Source organism: Oncorhynchus nerka, linkage group LG25 (assembly GCF_034236695.1).
Source record: "Oncorhynchus nerka isolate Pitt River linkage group LG25, Oner_Uvic_2.0, whole genome shotgun sequence".
Taxonomy (NCBI): Eukaryota; Metazoa; Chordata; class Actinopteri; order Salmoniformes; family Salmonidae; genus Oncorhynchus; species Oncorhynchus nerka.
Genome location: NC_088420.1, coordinates 44,803,458 through 44,817,751, shown reverse-complemented (window position 1 = coordinate 44,817,751; position 14,294 = coordinate 44,803,458). Strand labels below are relative to the sequence as shown.

Sequence of the window (14,294 nt, the reverse complement as noted above, 5' to 3'; positions counted from 1 at the left end):
AAAGCTTCTGAAAAGCTAATTGACATCATTTGAGTCAATTGGAGGTGTACCTGTGGATGTATTTCAAGGCCTACCTTCAAACTCAGTGCCTCTTTGCTTGACATCATGGGAAAATCTAAAGAAATCAGCCAAGACCTCAGAAAATAAATTGTAGACCTCCACAAGTCAGGTTCATCCTTGGTACCACGTTCATCTGTACAAACAATAGAATGCAAGTATAAACACCATAGGACCACGTAGCCGTCATACCGCTCAGGAAGGAGACACGTTCTGTCTCCTAGAGATGAACGTACGTTGGTGCAAAAAGTGCAAATCAATCCCAGAACAACAAACAGCAAAGGACCTTGTGAAGATGCTGGAGGGAACGGGTACAAAAGTATCTATATCCACAGTAAAACGAGTCCTATATCGACAAAACCTGAAAGGCCGCTCAGCAAGGAAGAAGCCACTGTTCCAAAACCGCCATAAAAATCCAGAGTACGGTTTGCAACTGCACATGGGGACAAAGATTGTACTTTTTTTGGGAGAAATGTCCTCTGGTCTGATGAAACAAAAATAGAACTGTTTGGCCATAATAACCATCGTTATGTTTTGAGGGAAAAGGGGGAGACTGGCAAGCCGCAGGACACCATCCCAACCTTGAAGCACAGGGGTGGCAGCATCATGTTGTGGGGGAGCTTTGCTGCAGGAGGAACTGGTGCACTTCACAAAATAGAAAATTATGTGGATATATTGAAGCAACATCTCAAGACATCATTCAGGAAGTTAAAGCTGGAGCAAGGAGACCTACAAACCTGACTCAGTTACACCAGCTCTGTCAGGAGGAATGGGACAAAATTCACCCAACTTATTGTGGAAGGCTACCCAAAACGTTTGGCCCAAGTTAAACAATCTATAGGCAATGCTACCAAATACTAATTGAGTGTATGTAAACTTCTGACCCACTGGGAATGTGATGAAAGAAAATAAAAGCTGAAAGAAATAATTCTCTACTATTATTCTGACATTTCACATTCTTAAAATAAAGTGGTGATCCTAACTGACCTAAGATAGGGAATTTTTAGGATTAAATGTCAGGAATTGTGTAAAAACTGAGCTTAAATGTATTTGGCTAAGGTGTATGTAAACTTCCGACTTCAACTGTACCAGGAGCTGTGCCCGTCTGTTGACTCATCCAGCTGTAACGCATAGAATTCACTGGCTTGTATGCAAAGCAGTAATTGTTTTAAAACATCTCCTGCTATGTCACTGATGTGCTGTGAAACAGTGTTGTTTGATGAAGTCATTGTCTGTATAGTTTTTTTTTGTGCCTTTTCCCCCAGCATTGTCCCAGCCATATTCGCGGCAGCAGGAAGAATTAAGTCCTTCACAATAGTATGGGGCTTGCCTGTCATAGCAACTCAGTAGCTAACCAAAAAGATGCTTCTAGCCCCTTCTTATTAATGGTATGTGTTGCTTTTATACATGTCTTACTACTCGATAGTCGTCTTAATTCTCGCTCAAACTCGTGGCTTATTTTTCAAATTGACATGTTTTGCTTCTAAATGTCTGAGCAAGAGTGAAGGTGTCATTGTTGTGTGAGAGTACTTTTGCACATATAACACACTGTGGCTGAGGCAAGGCACTACTCCCAATATAAGTGAACCCCAAATCAATGTAGTTCTCATCATATTTGCGCCTCCTCAACGTCTCTGTCTGTTTGGTGCTTTCCCGGGTAAGGGGGCAGTAGCTCTTCAGATGCATCAGATTCACAACTGTCAGTGTCCATGCTAGCTGGGCTAGCAACAAATGTAGAATTACTGATGCTAGCATTGGATGTGCTCGTGGAAGCAGAACAACTTGTGTCGTCGACAGGTGTAGTACTGCTGGTAGTAGCAGTACTACCAGTAGAGCTGGTATGTGTCTCTATGGACGGGGGCCTTACTTTTTTCTCTATTTTCGAGCAAACGGAATGAGTAGCAGCTCCGTTTGGCTACATACTTACAGTTAGGGGATTTACTGCGAGAGAGTAACGGTTACTGTGATTGGATGTTAATTATTTGACTAGGCTACCTGTATTTGACATTGTTGTTATTTCGCTGAACACTATATGGTTTCATTTTATTTTTGGCAGTGAAACGTGGCTGCTCGAGAAAAAAAAAACATCACTTAAATGTATAGGCCCATTGGAAAATCTAAATGGACTATTTGAAAATGTGAATCACATTTTTATTTGGCATACCCCCGAAGGCATTGCGCATACCCCAGTTTGGGAATAGCGGTTTTATAGAATTTGGCAGTACGTCCAACCTCACATCCGCAGACCAAGCATAACCAAGCCAGGCCAGGACCTCCACATCCGGCTTCTTCACCTGCGGGATCGTCTGAGACCAGCCACCCGGACAGCTGATTAAAAAGTGGGTTTGCACAACCGAATCATTTCTGCACAAACTTTCAGAAACTGTCTCAGGGAAGCTCATCTGTCTGCTCGTCGTCCTCACCAGGGTCTTGACCTGACTGTAGTTTGGCATCGTAACTGACTTCAAAGGGCAACAAATGCTCACCTTCAATGACCACTGGCATGCTGGTGAAGTGTGCTTTTCTTGGATGAATCCCGTTTTCAACTGTACCGGGCAGATGGTAGACAGTGTGTTTGGTGTCATGTGGGCGAGTTGTTTGCTGATATCAATATTGTGAACAGAGAGCGCCCCATGGTGGAGGTGGGGTTATAGTATGGGCAGGCATAAGCTATGGACAACAAACACAATTGCATTTTATCAATGGCAAATTGAATGCACAGTGATACAAGATCCTGAGGCCATTGTTGTGCCATTCATCTACTGCCTTCACCTCATACAGTATTTCAGTATGATAATGCACAGCCCCATGTCACAAGGATTTGTACTTAATTCCTGGAAACTGTAAATGTCCTAGTTCTTCCATGGCCTGCATATTCATCAGACATATCACCCATTGAGCCTGTTTGGAATGCTCTGGATCGACGTGTATGACATCGTGTTCCAGTTCCCTCCAATATCCAGCAACTTCGCACAGCCTTTGAAGAGAAATGTGACAACATTCCATGGGCCACAATCAACAGACTGATCAACTTTATGCGAAAGAGATGCGTCACGCTGCATGAGGCAAATGTTGGTCACACCCCAGAAACTGACTGGTTTCCTGATCCATGTCCCTACCTTTTTTAAAAAGGTATATGTGACCAACATATGCATATCTGTATTCCCAGTCATGTGAAATCCATAAATTAGGGCCTAATGAATTTATTTCAATTAATTGATATCCTTATATGAACTGTAGCTCAGTGAAATGGTTGCATTTATATTTTTGTTCTGTGTATTTATTTCACATATCTTACAACATATCTTATAAAATCTGTCTAGATTACTTTTCTTCTAACATATCCTCCAGCAGTGGCAGATGGATCATTAGCTGGCCTGATCACTCAGTTCACTAGTCTAGTATACTACAGTGTTAATTTTCACTGTGGCTCTGCCCCCGTTGGCTGTATTTGTTTCCAGGTGCTGCCCCCGCTGAAGGAGGTCAAGGTCAGGCCGGAGATAGGGTCCACCGTTAGGAACAAGCTGGTGCGCCTCATGACCCACGTGGACATGGGCGTGAAGCAGAGCGCTGCAGAGTTCCTCTTCGTCCTCTGCAAAGAGAGTGGTGAGAGAGAGAGACACTGGGAAGTGTGTATGATAGGGATATGCACGGTTATTCGAATAGCCGAACGGACGTTAGTATTCGAATACTTGTGTGTGTTCATTTTTGCAGTATAAAGAATATATAATTAGGATTTACCTATTTTAACACTGAAAAGGTTTTTTCTAAATTAAAATATTCATGTTACATACAGGGATATACCATGACATTTTAAAATGAATAATTTAAGAAAACGACAAATGTCATAGTTTTATGACTTGCGCACCGTAAATGTGTAGCTTGTTGTTTATGTTGGCCAATCAAAGCGGCAAAGATGCTTAATGCGTAGCAAGTGGAGTGACTGTTCACTTAATGCAATGCATGATGGAATAAAATAACGGAATTAAAAGTTTAGCAAAAATGAGAAGGAGTAGGCTACTACAATTAACCAACTGTTGTTTTAACTGAATGGGGTGGCGGAGAAAGTGCAGCATGTGGCCTCAATTATCCTGGCTAGCGATAGTTGGCTATCCTGGCTAGCTATAGCTGGCTATCCTGGCTAGCAATAGCTGGCTATCCTGGCTAGCAATAGGTGGCTGGCTAGCTATAGCTGGCTATCAATAGCTGGCTGGCTAGCTATAGCTGGGTGGCTGGCTAGCTATAGCTGGCTATCAATAGCTGGCTGGCTAGCTATAGCTGGCTGGCTGGCTAGCTATAGCTGGCTATCCTGGCTAGCAATAGTTGGCTGGCTAGCTATAGCTGCCTATCCTGGCTAGCTATAGCTGGCTGGCTAGCTAAAAATATCTTCTTCACCTCCCAAGTTTGATGTCTGTGCCCCTGCGGAAATATAATTAGCATAATAAAAGAAAAATGCAAATCTGTCAGTTTAAGCTAGAGATGTTTATGTTTTTACATCTGATGTGGTGTCTGTCAGACCATGGACATCCCACAAATTGGTCTTCTCACAAAATTGTATGTAGGGTCCGAACGGTTTGGCCTATAAACTATTATGATGACTCTATGCGAAGGTGAGACGTACATGTCAGTTGTTATGCTCTAGGACGCCTACAGGCCACATCTGAATGTCCCCTGGTACCAGTTGAAAAAATGAATGGAAGTATACAGTACCAGTCAAAAGTTTGGACACACTTACTCATTAAAGGGTTTTCTTTATTTTTACTATTTTCTACATTGTAGAATAATAGTGAAGACATCAAAACTATGAAATATCACATGGAATCATGTAGTAACCAAAAAAGTGTTAAACAAATCCAAATATATTTGAGATTGTTCAAAGTAGCCACAGTTTTCCTTTGGCCGCTTTGCACACTCTTGGCATTCTTTCAAGCAGCTTCATAAGGTAGTCACCTGGAATGCATTTCAATTAACAGATGCGCCTTGTTAATTTGTGGAATTTCTTTCCTTAATGCATTTGAACCAATCAGTTGTGTTGTGACAAGGTAGGGGTGTATACAGAAGATAGAACTATTTGGTAAAAGACCAAGTCCATATTATGGCAAGAACAGCTCAAATGTGATCCGTTTCAGGAAACTATGTATATGTCGTGGGTTACTATTTAAGTCGCTCTGGATAAGAGCGTCTGCTAAATGACTTAAATGTAAATGTTAACAGGAGAGTTGTTTGAATGTAATTTTGTAATTTTTTTTAATCAAAATGCATTTTTTTTGTGCCAGAAATGCCTTTTCGAACTTGTGAACTTTCATGTGCCTTAATAACAAACATGTATGCCATCTGTAAATACTAATACAATTGTTAATTTACGAGCCTAGTTGGTTTAGCCAAAGAAAAAGTGAGCAACCTTCCCACTAGCCATGATTGGCTGAGATGAGTGGGCTGGACATGCCGAGAGATGCGTTTGGATTGGTCTGCCATATAGCATGTTTTTATCTATTTGAGCTGGTCAGTATGTCTAGATAATCCTGTCTAACACGGCTTTAAAAAAACAACATGTATCTTGTATTAAAACTGCATAAGTGTTGCTCACCACTTTCTGGAGGACTGAAGTCAGTGGAATTTGAGTATGATAGCTAAGGAGATGGAGAAAATACCTGTCTCCGGATTACATCTTAAAACGAAGGGCAACGATGGCATCTGACAGTAGACGCGTCCAACCATGAATGATAAGATAGTCTAGCTAGCTACGTTTTCAGACATTACACGTTTCTAATTTTAACAGACATTTTTCTGGCTAGCTATAGCCTAATGTTAGCTAGCATTGAACCTGGTTGGTTAGCTACCTACAGATTCATGCAGGGTAGTGATGCCATGAGTTGCGATTAGGGTTCATTGTTTACCTAGCTAGCTATGTAATGTTAGCTGGCTGGCTAGATAGCTAGCTAATGTTACGTGTATGACCTTATTATTCATATCTCAGAGCCATTTACTTAGCTAGCTATAGACTAATGTTAGCTAGCTAACATTGAACCTGGTTGGTTAGCTACCTGCAGATTCATGCAGGGTAATAACGTCATGAGTAGGGATTATGGTTCATTGTTTACCAAGCTAGCTTTCTAGCTACACGTCTTAATAAAAGACTTCACTATGCAAGTAACTATTTCGGGTGTGTTCGTAAATTCAGTCTGGCCATCTACTTCGATTTCAGAGCACTCTAGTCTGAGTGTGGCAGAGAGTGCTGAATATCTGATGAATTTACAAATGCTCAACACCCGTTGAAATTGGCCGGTGTCAGTAAACGTCAGCAAAAAAGTGTAGTTAAATTGTTGCCAGCAGTACAGTGACAGTCACCAGTGCTCTGGATAACATGAAAACAGCCTAACCAGCTCTGCTAGGGCGAGTAAATGGTCAGAGTGTGGTGTTCTCTCGTTATGTGTCTGGAAGTAGCTCGCAAGCTAGCCAATGTTAGCCAGTTCGCTTGGGTGCTTGACCTCTGTTGTGAGGTCAGAATGTCCGGATCAACGCGAAACGGTCTGAATTTAAGAACGGACAATCTGACAGCACAGTTGTAGTCACCAACACTCTGGATAACATAACAGCCTAACCATCTCTGCTAGGGTGAATAATGTTCAGTGAGCTGTTCTCTCTCACTTAGATGTCTGGAAGTAACTAGCAAGTTAGCTTGGATGCTTGACTGCTGTTGTTAGTACATTCGGATCCACCCTTAAAGAGATGGGTGAGGAAAAAGCTAAAGAGGGTGTGAACGATGCTAAATGGTTGTAGACAAAGAAGGGTTCTCCAATAGTAGGACCAAAATATTCAAAGGCCATTTTCTCAAAAGTGAATTGAAAAGTTAATCAACTTTCAAAGCAGAATAACTTTCCCATTGTTCCTCAGCTGTAGTGTATGATTAGAGGTTGACCGATTATGATTTTTCAACGCCGATACCGATTATTGGAGGACCAAAGAAAAGCCGATACCGATTATTTTTTTATTTGTAATAATGACAATTACAACAATACTGAATTAACACTTATTTTAGCTTAATATAATACATCAATAAAAATCCATTTAGCCTCAAATAAATTATGAAACATGTTCAATTTGGTTTAAATAATGCAAAAACAAAGTGTTGGAGAAGTAAAAGTGCAATACTGGATAAGAGCGTCTGCTAAATGACTTAAATGTAATGTAATGTAATGTAATATGTGCCATGAGTTCCTTGCTCAGAACATGAGAACATATGAAAGTTGGTGGTTCCTTTTAACATGAGACTTCAATATTCCAAGGTAAGAGGTTTTAGGTTGGATTTAATATAGGACTATTTCTCTCTATACCATTTGTATTTCATTAACCTTTGACTATTGGATGTTCTTATAGGCACTTTAATATTGCCAGTGTAACAGTATAGCTTCTGTCCCTCTCCTCGCGCCTACCTGGGCTCGAACCAGGAACACATCGACAACAGCCACACTCGAAGCAGCGTTACGCATCGCTCCACAAAAGCCGCGGCCCTTGCAGAGCAAGGGGAATAACTAGTCCAAGTCTCAGAGCGAGTGACGTTTGAAACGCTATTAGCGCGCACCCCGCTAACTAGCTAGCCATTTGACATCAGTTACACCAGCCATTAGGCTGATAGGCTTGAAGTCATAAACAGTGCTGTGCTTGCGAAGAGCTGCTGTCAAAACGCACGAAAGTGCTGTTTGAATGAATGCTTACAAGCCTGCTGCTGCCTACCATCGCTCAGTCAGACTGCTCTATCAAATATCAAATCATATACTTAATTATAACATAATAACACCCAGAAATACGAGCCTTTGGTCATTAATATGGTCGAATCCGGGAACTATCATTTCGAAAACAAAACGTTTATTATTTCAGTGAAATACGGAACCGTTCGGTATTTTATCTAACGGGTGGCATCCCTAAGTCTAAATATTCTTGTTACATTGTACAACCTTCAATGTTATGTCATAATTACGTAAAACTCTGGCAAATTAGTTCGCAATGAGCCAGGCGGCACAAACTGTTGCATATACCCTGACTGCGTGCAATGAACGCAAGAGAAGTGACACAATTTCACCTGGTTAATATTGCCTACTAACCTGGATTTCTTTTAGCTAAATATGCAGGTTTAAAAAAATATACTTCTGTGTATTGATTTTAAGAAAGGCATTGGTGTTTATGGTTAGGTACAGTTGTGCAATGATTATGCTTTTTTCGCAAATGTGCTTTTGTTAAATCATCCCCCATCGTTGCATCGATTTATATGGGGCGGCAGGGTAGCCTAGTGGTTAGAGCGTTGGACTAGTAACCGAAAGGTTGCAAGTTCGAATCCCCGAGCTGACAAGGTACAAATCTGTCGTTCTGCCCCTGAACAGGCAGTTAACCCACTGTTCCTAGGCCGTCATTGAAAATAAGAATTTGTTCTTAACTGACTTGCCTAGTAAAATAAAGGTAAAATAAAAAAAATATGCAATGCAGGACACGCTAGATAAACTAGTAATATCATCAACCATGTGTAGTTAACTAGTGATTATGATGTTTAATGCTAGCTAGCAACTTACCTTGGTTTCTACTGCATTTGCGTAACAGGCAGCCTCCTCGTGGTGTGCAATGAGAGGCAGGTGGTTAGAGCGTTGGACTAGTTGCAAGATTGGTTGCAAGATTGAATCCCAGAGCTGACAAGGTAAAAATCTGTCGTTCTGCCCCTGAACAAGGCAGTTGGCCGTCATTGAAAATAGGATTGTGTTCTTAACTGACTTGCCTAGGTGTAAAAGAAAAAGACAAATCGGCAAAATCGGTGTCCAAAAATACAGATTTCCGATTGTTATGAAAAGTTAATTAATTGGCCATTCCGATTAATCGGTCGACCTCTATGTATGATATACCATTTTGTAGCTCTGAGTCTCTACTTTTATCCAATGTAAAAAAATTAAAAAAATCTAATTAACCGATTTTTGAGCCGGTCGTGCACAAATAAGCAAAGAAAAATGACAGTCCATCATTACTTTAAGACATGAAGGTCAGTCAATACGGAAAATTTCAAGAACTTTGTGTTTCTTCAAGTGCAGTTGCAAAAACCATCAAGTGCTATGATGAAACTGGCTCTCATGAGGACCGCCACAGGAAAGGAAGACCCAGAGTTACCTCTGCTGCAGAGGATAAGTTCATTAGAGTGTCCAGCCTCAGAAATTGCAGCCCAAATAAATGCTTTACAGAGTTCAAGTAACAGACACATCTCAACACCAACTGTTCAGAGGAGACTGTGTGAATCAGGCCTTCATGGTCAATTTGCTGCAAAGAAACCACTACTAAAGGACACCAATAAGAAGAAGTGACTTGCTTGGGCCAAGAAACACGAGCAATGGTCATTAGACCGGTGGAAATCTGTCCTTTTGGTCTGGAGTCAAAATTGTAGATTTTTGGTTCGAACCGCTGTCTCTTTGTGAGACTCAGAGTAGGTGAATGGATGATCTCCATGTGTGGTTCCCACCGTGAAGCATGGAGGAGTGATTGTGTAGAGGTGCTTTGCTGGTGACATTGTCTATGATTTATTTAGAATTCAATTCACACTTAACCAGCATTGCTACCACAGCATTCTGCAGCAAGATGCCATTCCATCTGGTTTGTGCTTAGTCCCACTCTCATTTGATTTTCAACAGGACAATGACCCGATAAGGGCTATTTGACCAAGAAGGGGAGGGATGGAGTGCTGTATCAGATGACCTGGCCTCCACAATCACCCGACCTCAACCCAATTGAGATGGTTTGGGATGAGTTGGACCGCAGAGTAAAGGAAAAGCAGCCAACAAGTGCTCAGCATATGTGGGAACTCCTTCAAAACTGTTGGAAAAGTGTTCCAGGTGAAGCTAGTTGAGAGAATGCCAAGAGTGTGCAAAGCTGTCATCAAGGCAACGAGTGGCTACTTTGAATAATCTCAAATCTAATCCAATATTTTTTGCTTACTACATTATTCCATATGTGTTTTTTCATTGTTTTAATGTCTTCAACATTATTCTACAATGTAAAAATAAAGAAAAACCCTTGAATGAGTAGGTGTTCTAACTTTTGACTGATACTGTGGAGACTGTTTAGTGCCAGAAATAAGGGGTTACAGACATGTAAAAAAAAACACAAAAAAAACTATAATTAATAACATTTTTCCTGATCTTTCTTATCTCTCAGATGTACAGGCAATTCAGAAAGTATTCAGACCCTTTGATTTTTCCCACATTTTGTTATGTTACAGCCTTATTCTAAAATGGATTAGATTGTTTTTTCCCCAGCTCAATCTACACACAATACCCCATAATGACAAAGCAAAAACAGATTTTTCTATTTTTTTGCAAATGTATTCAAAATCAAAACTGAAATATCACATTTGCATATGTATTCAGATCCTTTACTTTTTGTTGAAGCCCCTTTGGCATTGACCTTCTGTAAACAGTTGTGTGCCTTTCCAAATGATGTCCAATCAATTGAATTTACCACAGGTGGACTCCAATATGGTTGTAGAAACATCAAGGATAATCAATGGAAACAGGATGCACCTGAGCTCAATTTCGAGTCTCATTGCAAAGGATCTGAATACTTATATAAATACAGTATTTAAAAAAATATATATTTGTTTTAACTGGCAAAAAGTTTGAGGGTAAATTAAAAAAAAAATCTGTTTTAGAATAAGGCTGTAAGGCAAAAAAAAATGGGAAAAGGTGAGGGGTCCGAATCCACAGACACTTAAGTCCAACCCAAAAAAATCTAAAGGAATTTTGTTCTGTTGTTCCATGTAGTGAATGTGTTTCTATGGGCTAATGTCAGTAAGGCCAAGTAAAATGTTTGAAACTCTATTTTTATATACTTTAAGGGGTCTTAAATCAAATACCAAAATTATCCTTGTTATGTCTGTCTTTAAACTGTTTTTCGAATATCCAACAAAAATGTATGATACTATTCGAATAGTGAAATGATTTCAAACCCCCATCCCTACATAAAGTACAGTTGTCCATGGTGTTGTACTGATTTCTCCCCCTCTAATCCTCCAGTGGACCACCTGTTGAAGTACACTGGGTATGGTAATGCAGCAGGACTCCTGGTGGCTCGAGGCCTGCTGGCAGGGGGGCGAGGAGAGACTCTGTACTCAGACGACGAAGACTCTGACACCGAAGAGTACAAATCGGCTAAACCTTTGTGAGTAGGCAGAAGCTTTGAATACATGACCATAGACACACATGCCTTGCTTTGAATGACTAAATGTTTGGATTAAATGTTGTGTTGGCTTTAGGGTGTATCATGGGAGTGCCACAACATTTATTTAACTACAACAGAATCCATTGGGCCAAGGGGTGTTTCATCAATCACTTTTACGTGACACCACTTAAGTGCCACTCTAGTGGCCAGGGCTGTTCGATGTTGGTTCTGGAGTGCCAAAACACTTCTGGCTTTCACCCTCTCCTTCTTAAAAGGGACTTAATTCAGACCTGGGACAAGGGTCTTATTCAGACCTGGGACACCAGGTGAGTGCCATTATCTACCAGGTATTAACAAAAAACAGAAGTGTTTTGGCCTTCTAGCACCAGAATTGAACAGCCCTGCGTTCTAGCCAAACATTCAGGACAGTCAAGCATTGGGTCATTTTCACCATCATTATTAGACTGTCATTGTAAATAAGAATTTGTTCTTAACTGACTTCCCTAGTTAAATAAATGTTACACACATTACGTCTTCTCTCTGTCCTATCTCTGTCTGTCTCAGCATCAACCCCATCACGGGTCACGTGGAGGAGCCCATGCCTAACCCCATCGAAGACATGACTGAGGAGCAGAAAGAGTACGAGGCCCAGAAATTGGTCAACATGTTTGACAAGTTGTCAAGGTAAACCAACCACCACACAGCCTCATCATGTATGAATGCAACAACAACTGTGTTTGCCAGCAGTGTTTCTATTCATTGTAACCCTCAATGCCAGATTATTAACCTTTCTGAATTATATAGCTTTGTATCCTGTTTGAATGATTCCCTATGGCTTATTATTTGTCCCCCTGAACCTGAACGTCTGATGTCTTCATTCATACTGGCCTTTCCTTAGCAAGCAGAACCTAGCGCTACTCAGAGAATGATGTGGATGCGAGGCTGAGTGACACTGAGCGCGCTCCCTGCCAACCAGTTCATTTGAGGAAGAATCTCCTGCCGTTAGCCCCGGTGCTCAATTAGGCCCCGGCCATACCACCTCGGCTGCCGCTGCATTCAGCTGGAGTCAATGGAAGCCGCCGCTGTTGGCGTGCCGCTGCTGCATCATTACCAGAACGCCATTAATTAGCGTCCTAATTGGCCCACACAGTGGGGTCGGAAGCCCTCGGCTCCTTTCTACTCCTTTATGTGGTACTTTATGTCAGGGTTTTTAATAACATGTCTACTTCCCTTTATTCACCTTTCTCTTCATTCAGCCCACGAGCCAAACATTGTACGCTAACTGACAGGGGAGTAGGACTGAGACATAGGCACAATTAGAAAGAAGAGGCATTGGTTTTGGGGTGACTATGTTTACAGACACAAGAAAAGCTGACGTTGTCATTGTTCAGCCACAGAGAGGGGGTTGAGTCGTAATGAGACGCGTGTGCCTGTCTACAAGAGGTTGATTCCTTTCCTCTGAAGCCAGATCCTCCTCCTCCTCCTGTATCCCTCCAGCTCTCTATTCTGCTGTGTCGGTCAGTGTCAAGTAGACATGGCGAAAGGGAGAGGGTGATGACACAGGTTTTTATCCCAAATGGCACCCTATTCCCTACATAGTGCAGTACTTTTCACCAGAGCTGGGACTATATAGGGAATAGGGTGCCATTTGTGATGCAACCACAGTCACCAGCTGCTGCAACCACAGTCACCAGCTGCTGCAACCACAGTCACCAGCTGCTGCCTTTCCTATCCAACATGCCACGATGGGCTCTCAGGAGATGGCTCAGGGCCCTGCAAGAATGTGCTTCCCCTCGCAGCTTACCTGCTCCTCCAATTAGCACATGCTCTGAATCTGACCCCCTACACAAACCATATCTGATTGCCTGGGTCCTCAGATCCTGCAGAGTGGGGAACAGGACAGGATGCACCATGGGATTAATTGGTAGAACGGACTACAATGTAGGAGTGTTGTCAGTGAGTGGGTGTTTTTTTTCTTTTCTTCTTTCTCCTTTCTCCTCTCATTATCTTGTTTTTCACCCTGTTAGAACTTATTATATCTTTATAAAGCCCATCTCTGGTTGATGTGATTGGGATTGGCTTGGGACAGGTGGATGGCTGAATGGCACTCTCTGTCTGGAGATACTGAAGTGTCCTGAAGGAGGCTAAACCTCAAAAACGTATCTTTCAACAACACTGACCCCATAACCGTTAACCTGCCATCTTTCCGCCATAGCCTGTCATATACAGTACACAATCAATGTCTCACTAAAAATCCTTCTTTAACCTGTTTCCTCCCCTTCATCTACATTGATTGAAGTGGATTTGGCAGGTGATTTAACATAGCATTCACCTGGTCAGTCTATGTCACGGAAAGAGCAAGTGTTTCTAATATTTTTTGGTCTTTGTAAGTCGCTCTGGATAAGAGCGTCTGCTAAATGACTTAAATGTAATGTAAAATGTCTTGGTTATTGTTGATGGTTTCATTACACATTTAATAGAGGATGTGGCACCGTGAAACAGGGTTGTGCGTAGTCGTCAGAACTCACCCCAGCTTACGTATCTTTTTTTTTTTTATAAAACAAATGATTTAGTGCTTTCCACTGAAAGGACATGAGATAAGATCTTCAAATTTCCTTTGTGCCGTATTCATACCACACAATCATATTACATGGCTCACCTCCAAGTCTTCTTTATCATAGTCCTCCTCCAGAGCTTTACTCTGTTTTTTGGGGGGAGGAACCAGGAATGAGGAGTTATATGTTAATTTGTGTTTGAATTGCGCAAATGAATGCAAATGTAGCCATGGTTTTAAGACTTTGATTGGCTAATTCTGTGATAACACATCTGAGAGGGAGCTGGTGGCACACAGTGCAGATATAATTGGATTAGGATAGAGGGCCTGGTGTGGCTTTGAGGAGATTACACAGAGCACTGATCCTGTAATTAAACTGACCCACAGAGGAGAGGAGAGCGTGGAAGGGGAGATGACCAACAATAAGAGTTTGTGTGTGTGTTCACATGTGTTTGAGTGAATGAAGGGGGGGACGGGTCGTCAGCCAGGGTTCTTG

The 14,294-nt window shown here is 41.6% G+C and overlaps 1 protein-coding gene across 1 annotated transcript in view; it reads left to right on the top strand.

The window, feature by feature from the left end:
- The window catches only part of ric8b (RIC8 guanine nucleotide exchange factor B), a 37,078-nt gene that overhangs the window by 10,527 nt on the left and 12,257 nt on the right, over nt 1–14,294 (top strand). Inside the window, 3 exon segments of the mRNA XM_029634573.2 lie at nt 3,519–3,663; nt 11,100–11,244; nt 11,809–11,928. Of these exon segments, the coding sequence (XP_029490433.2) occupies nt 3,519–3,663; nt 11,100–11,244; nt 11,809–11,928 (410 nt within the window).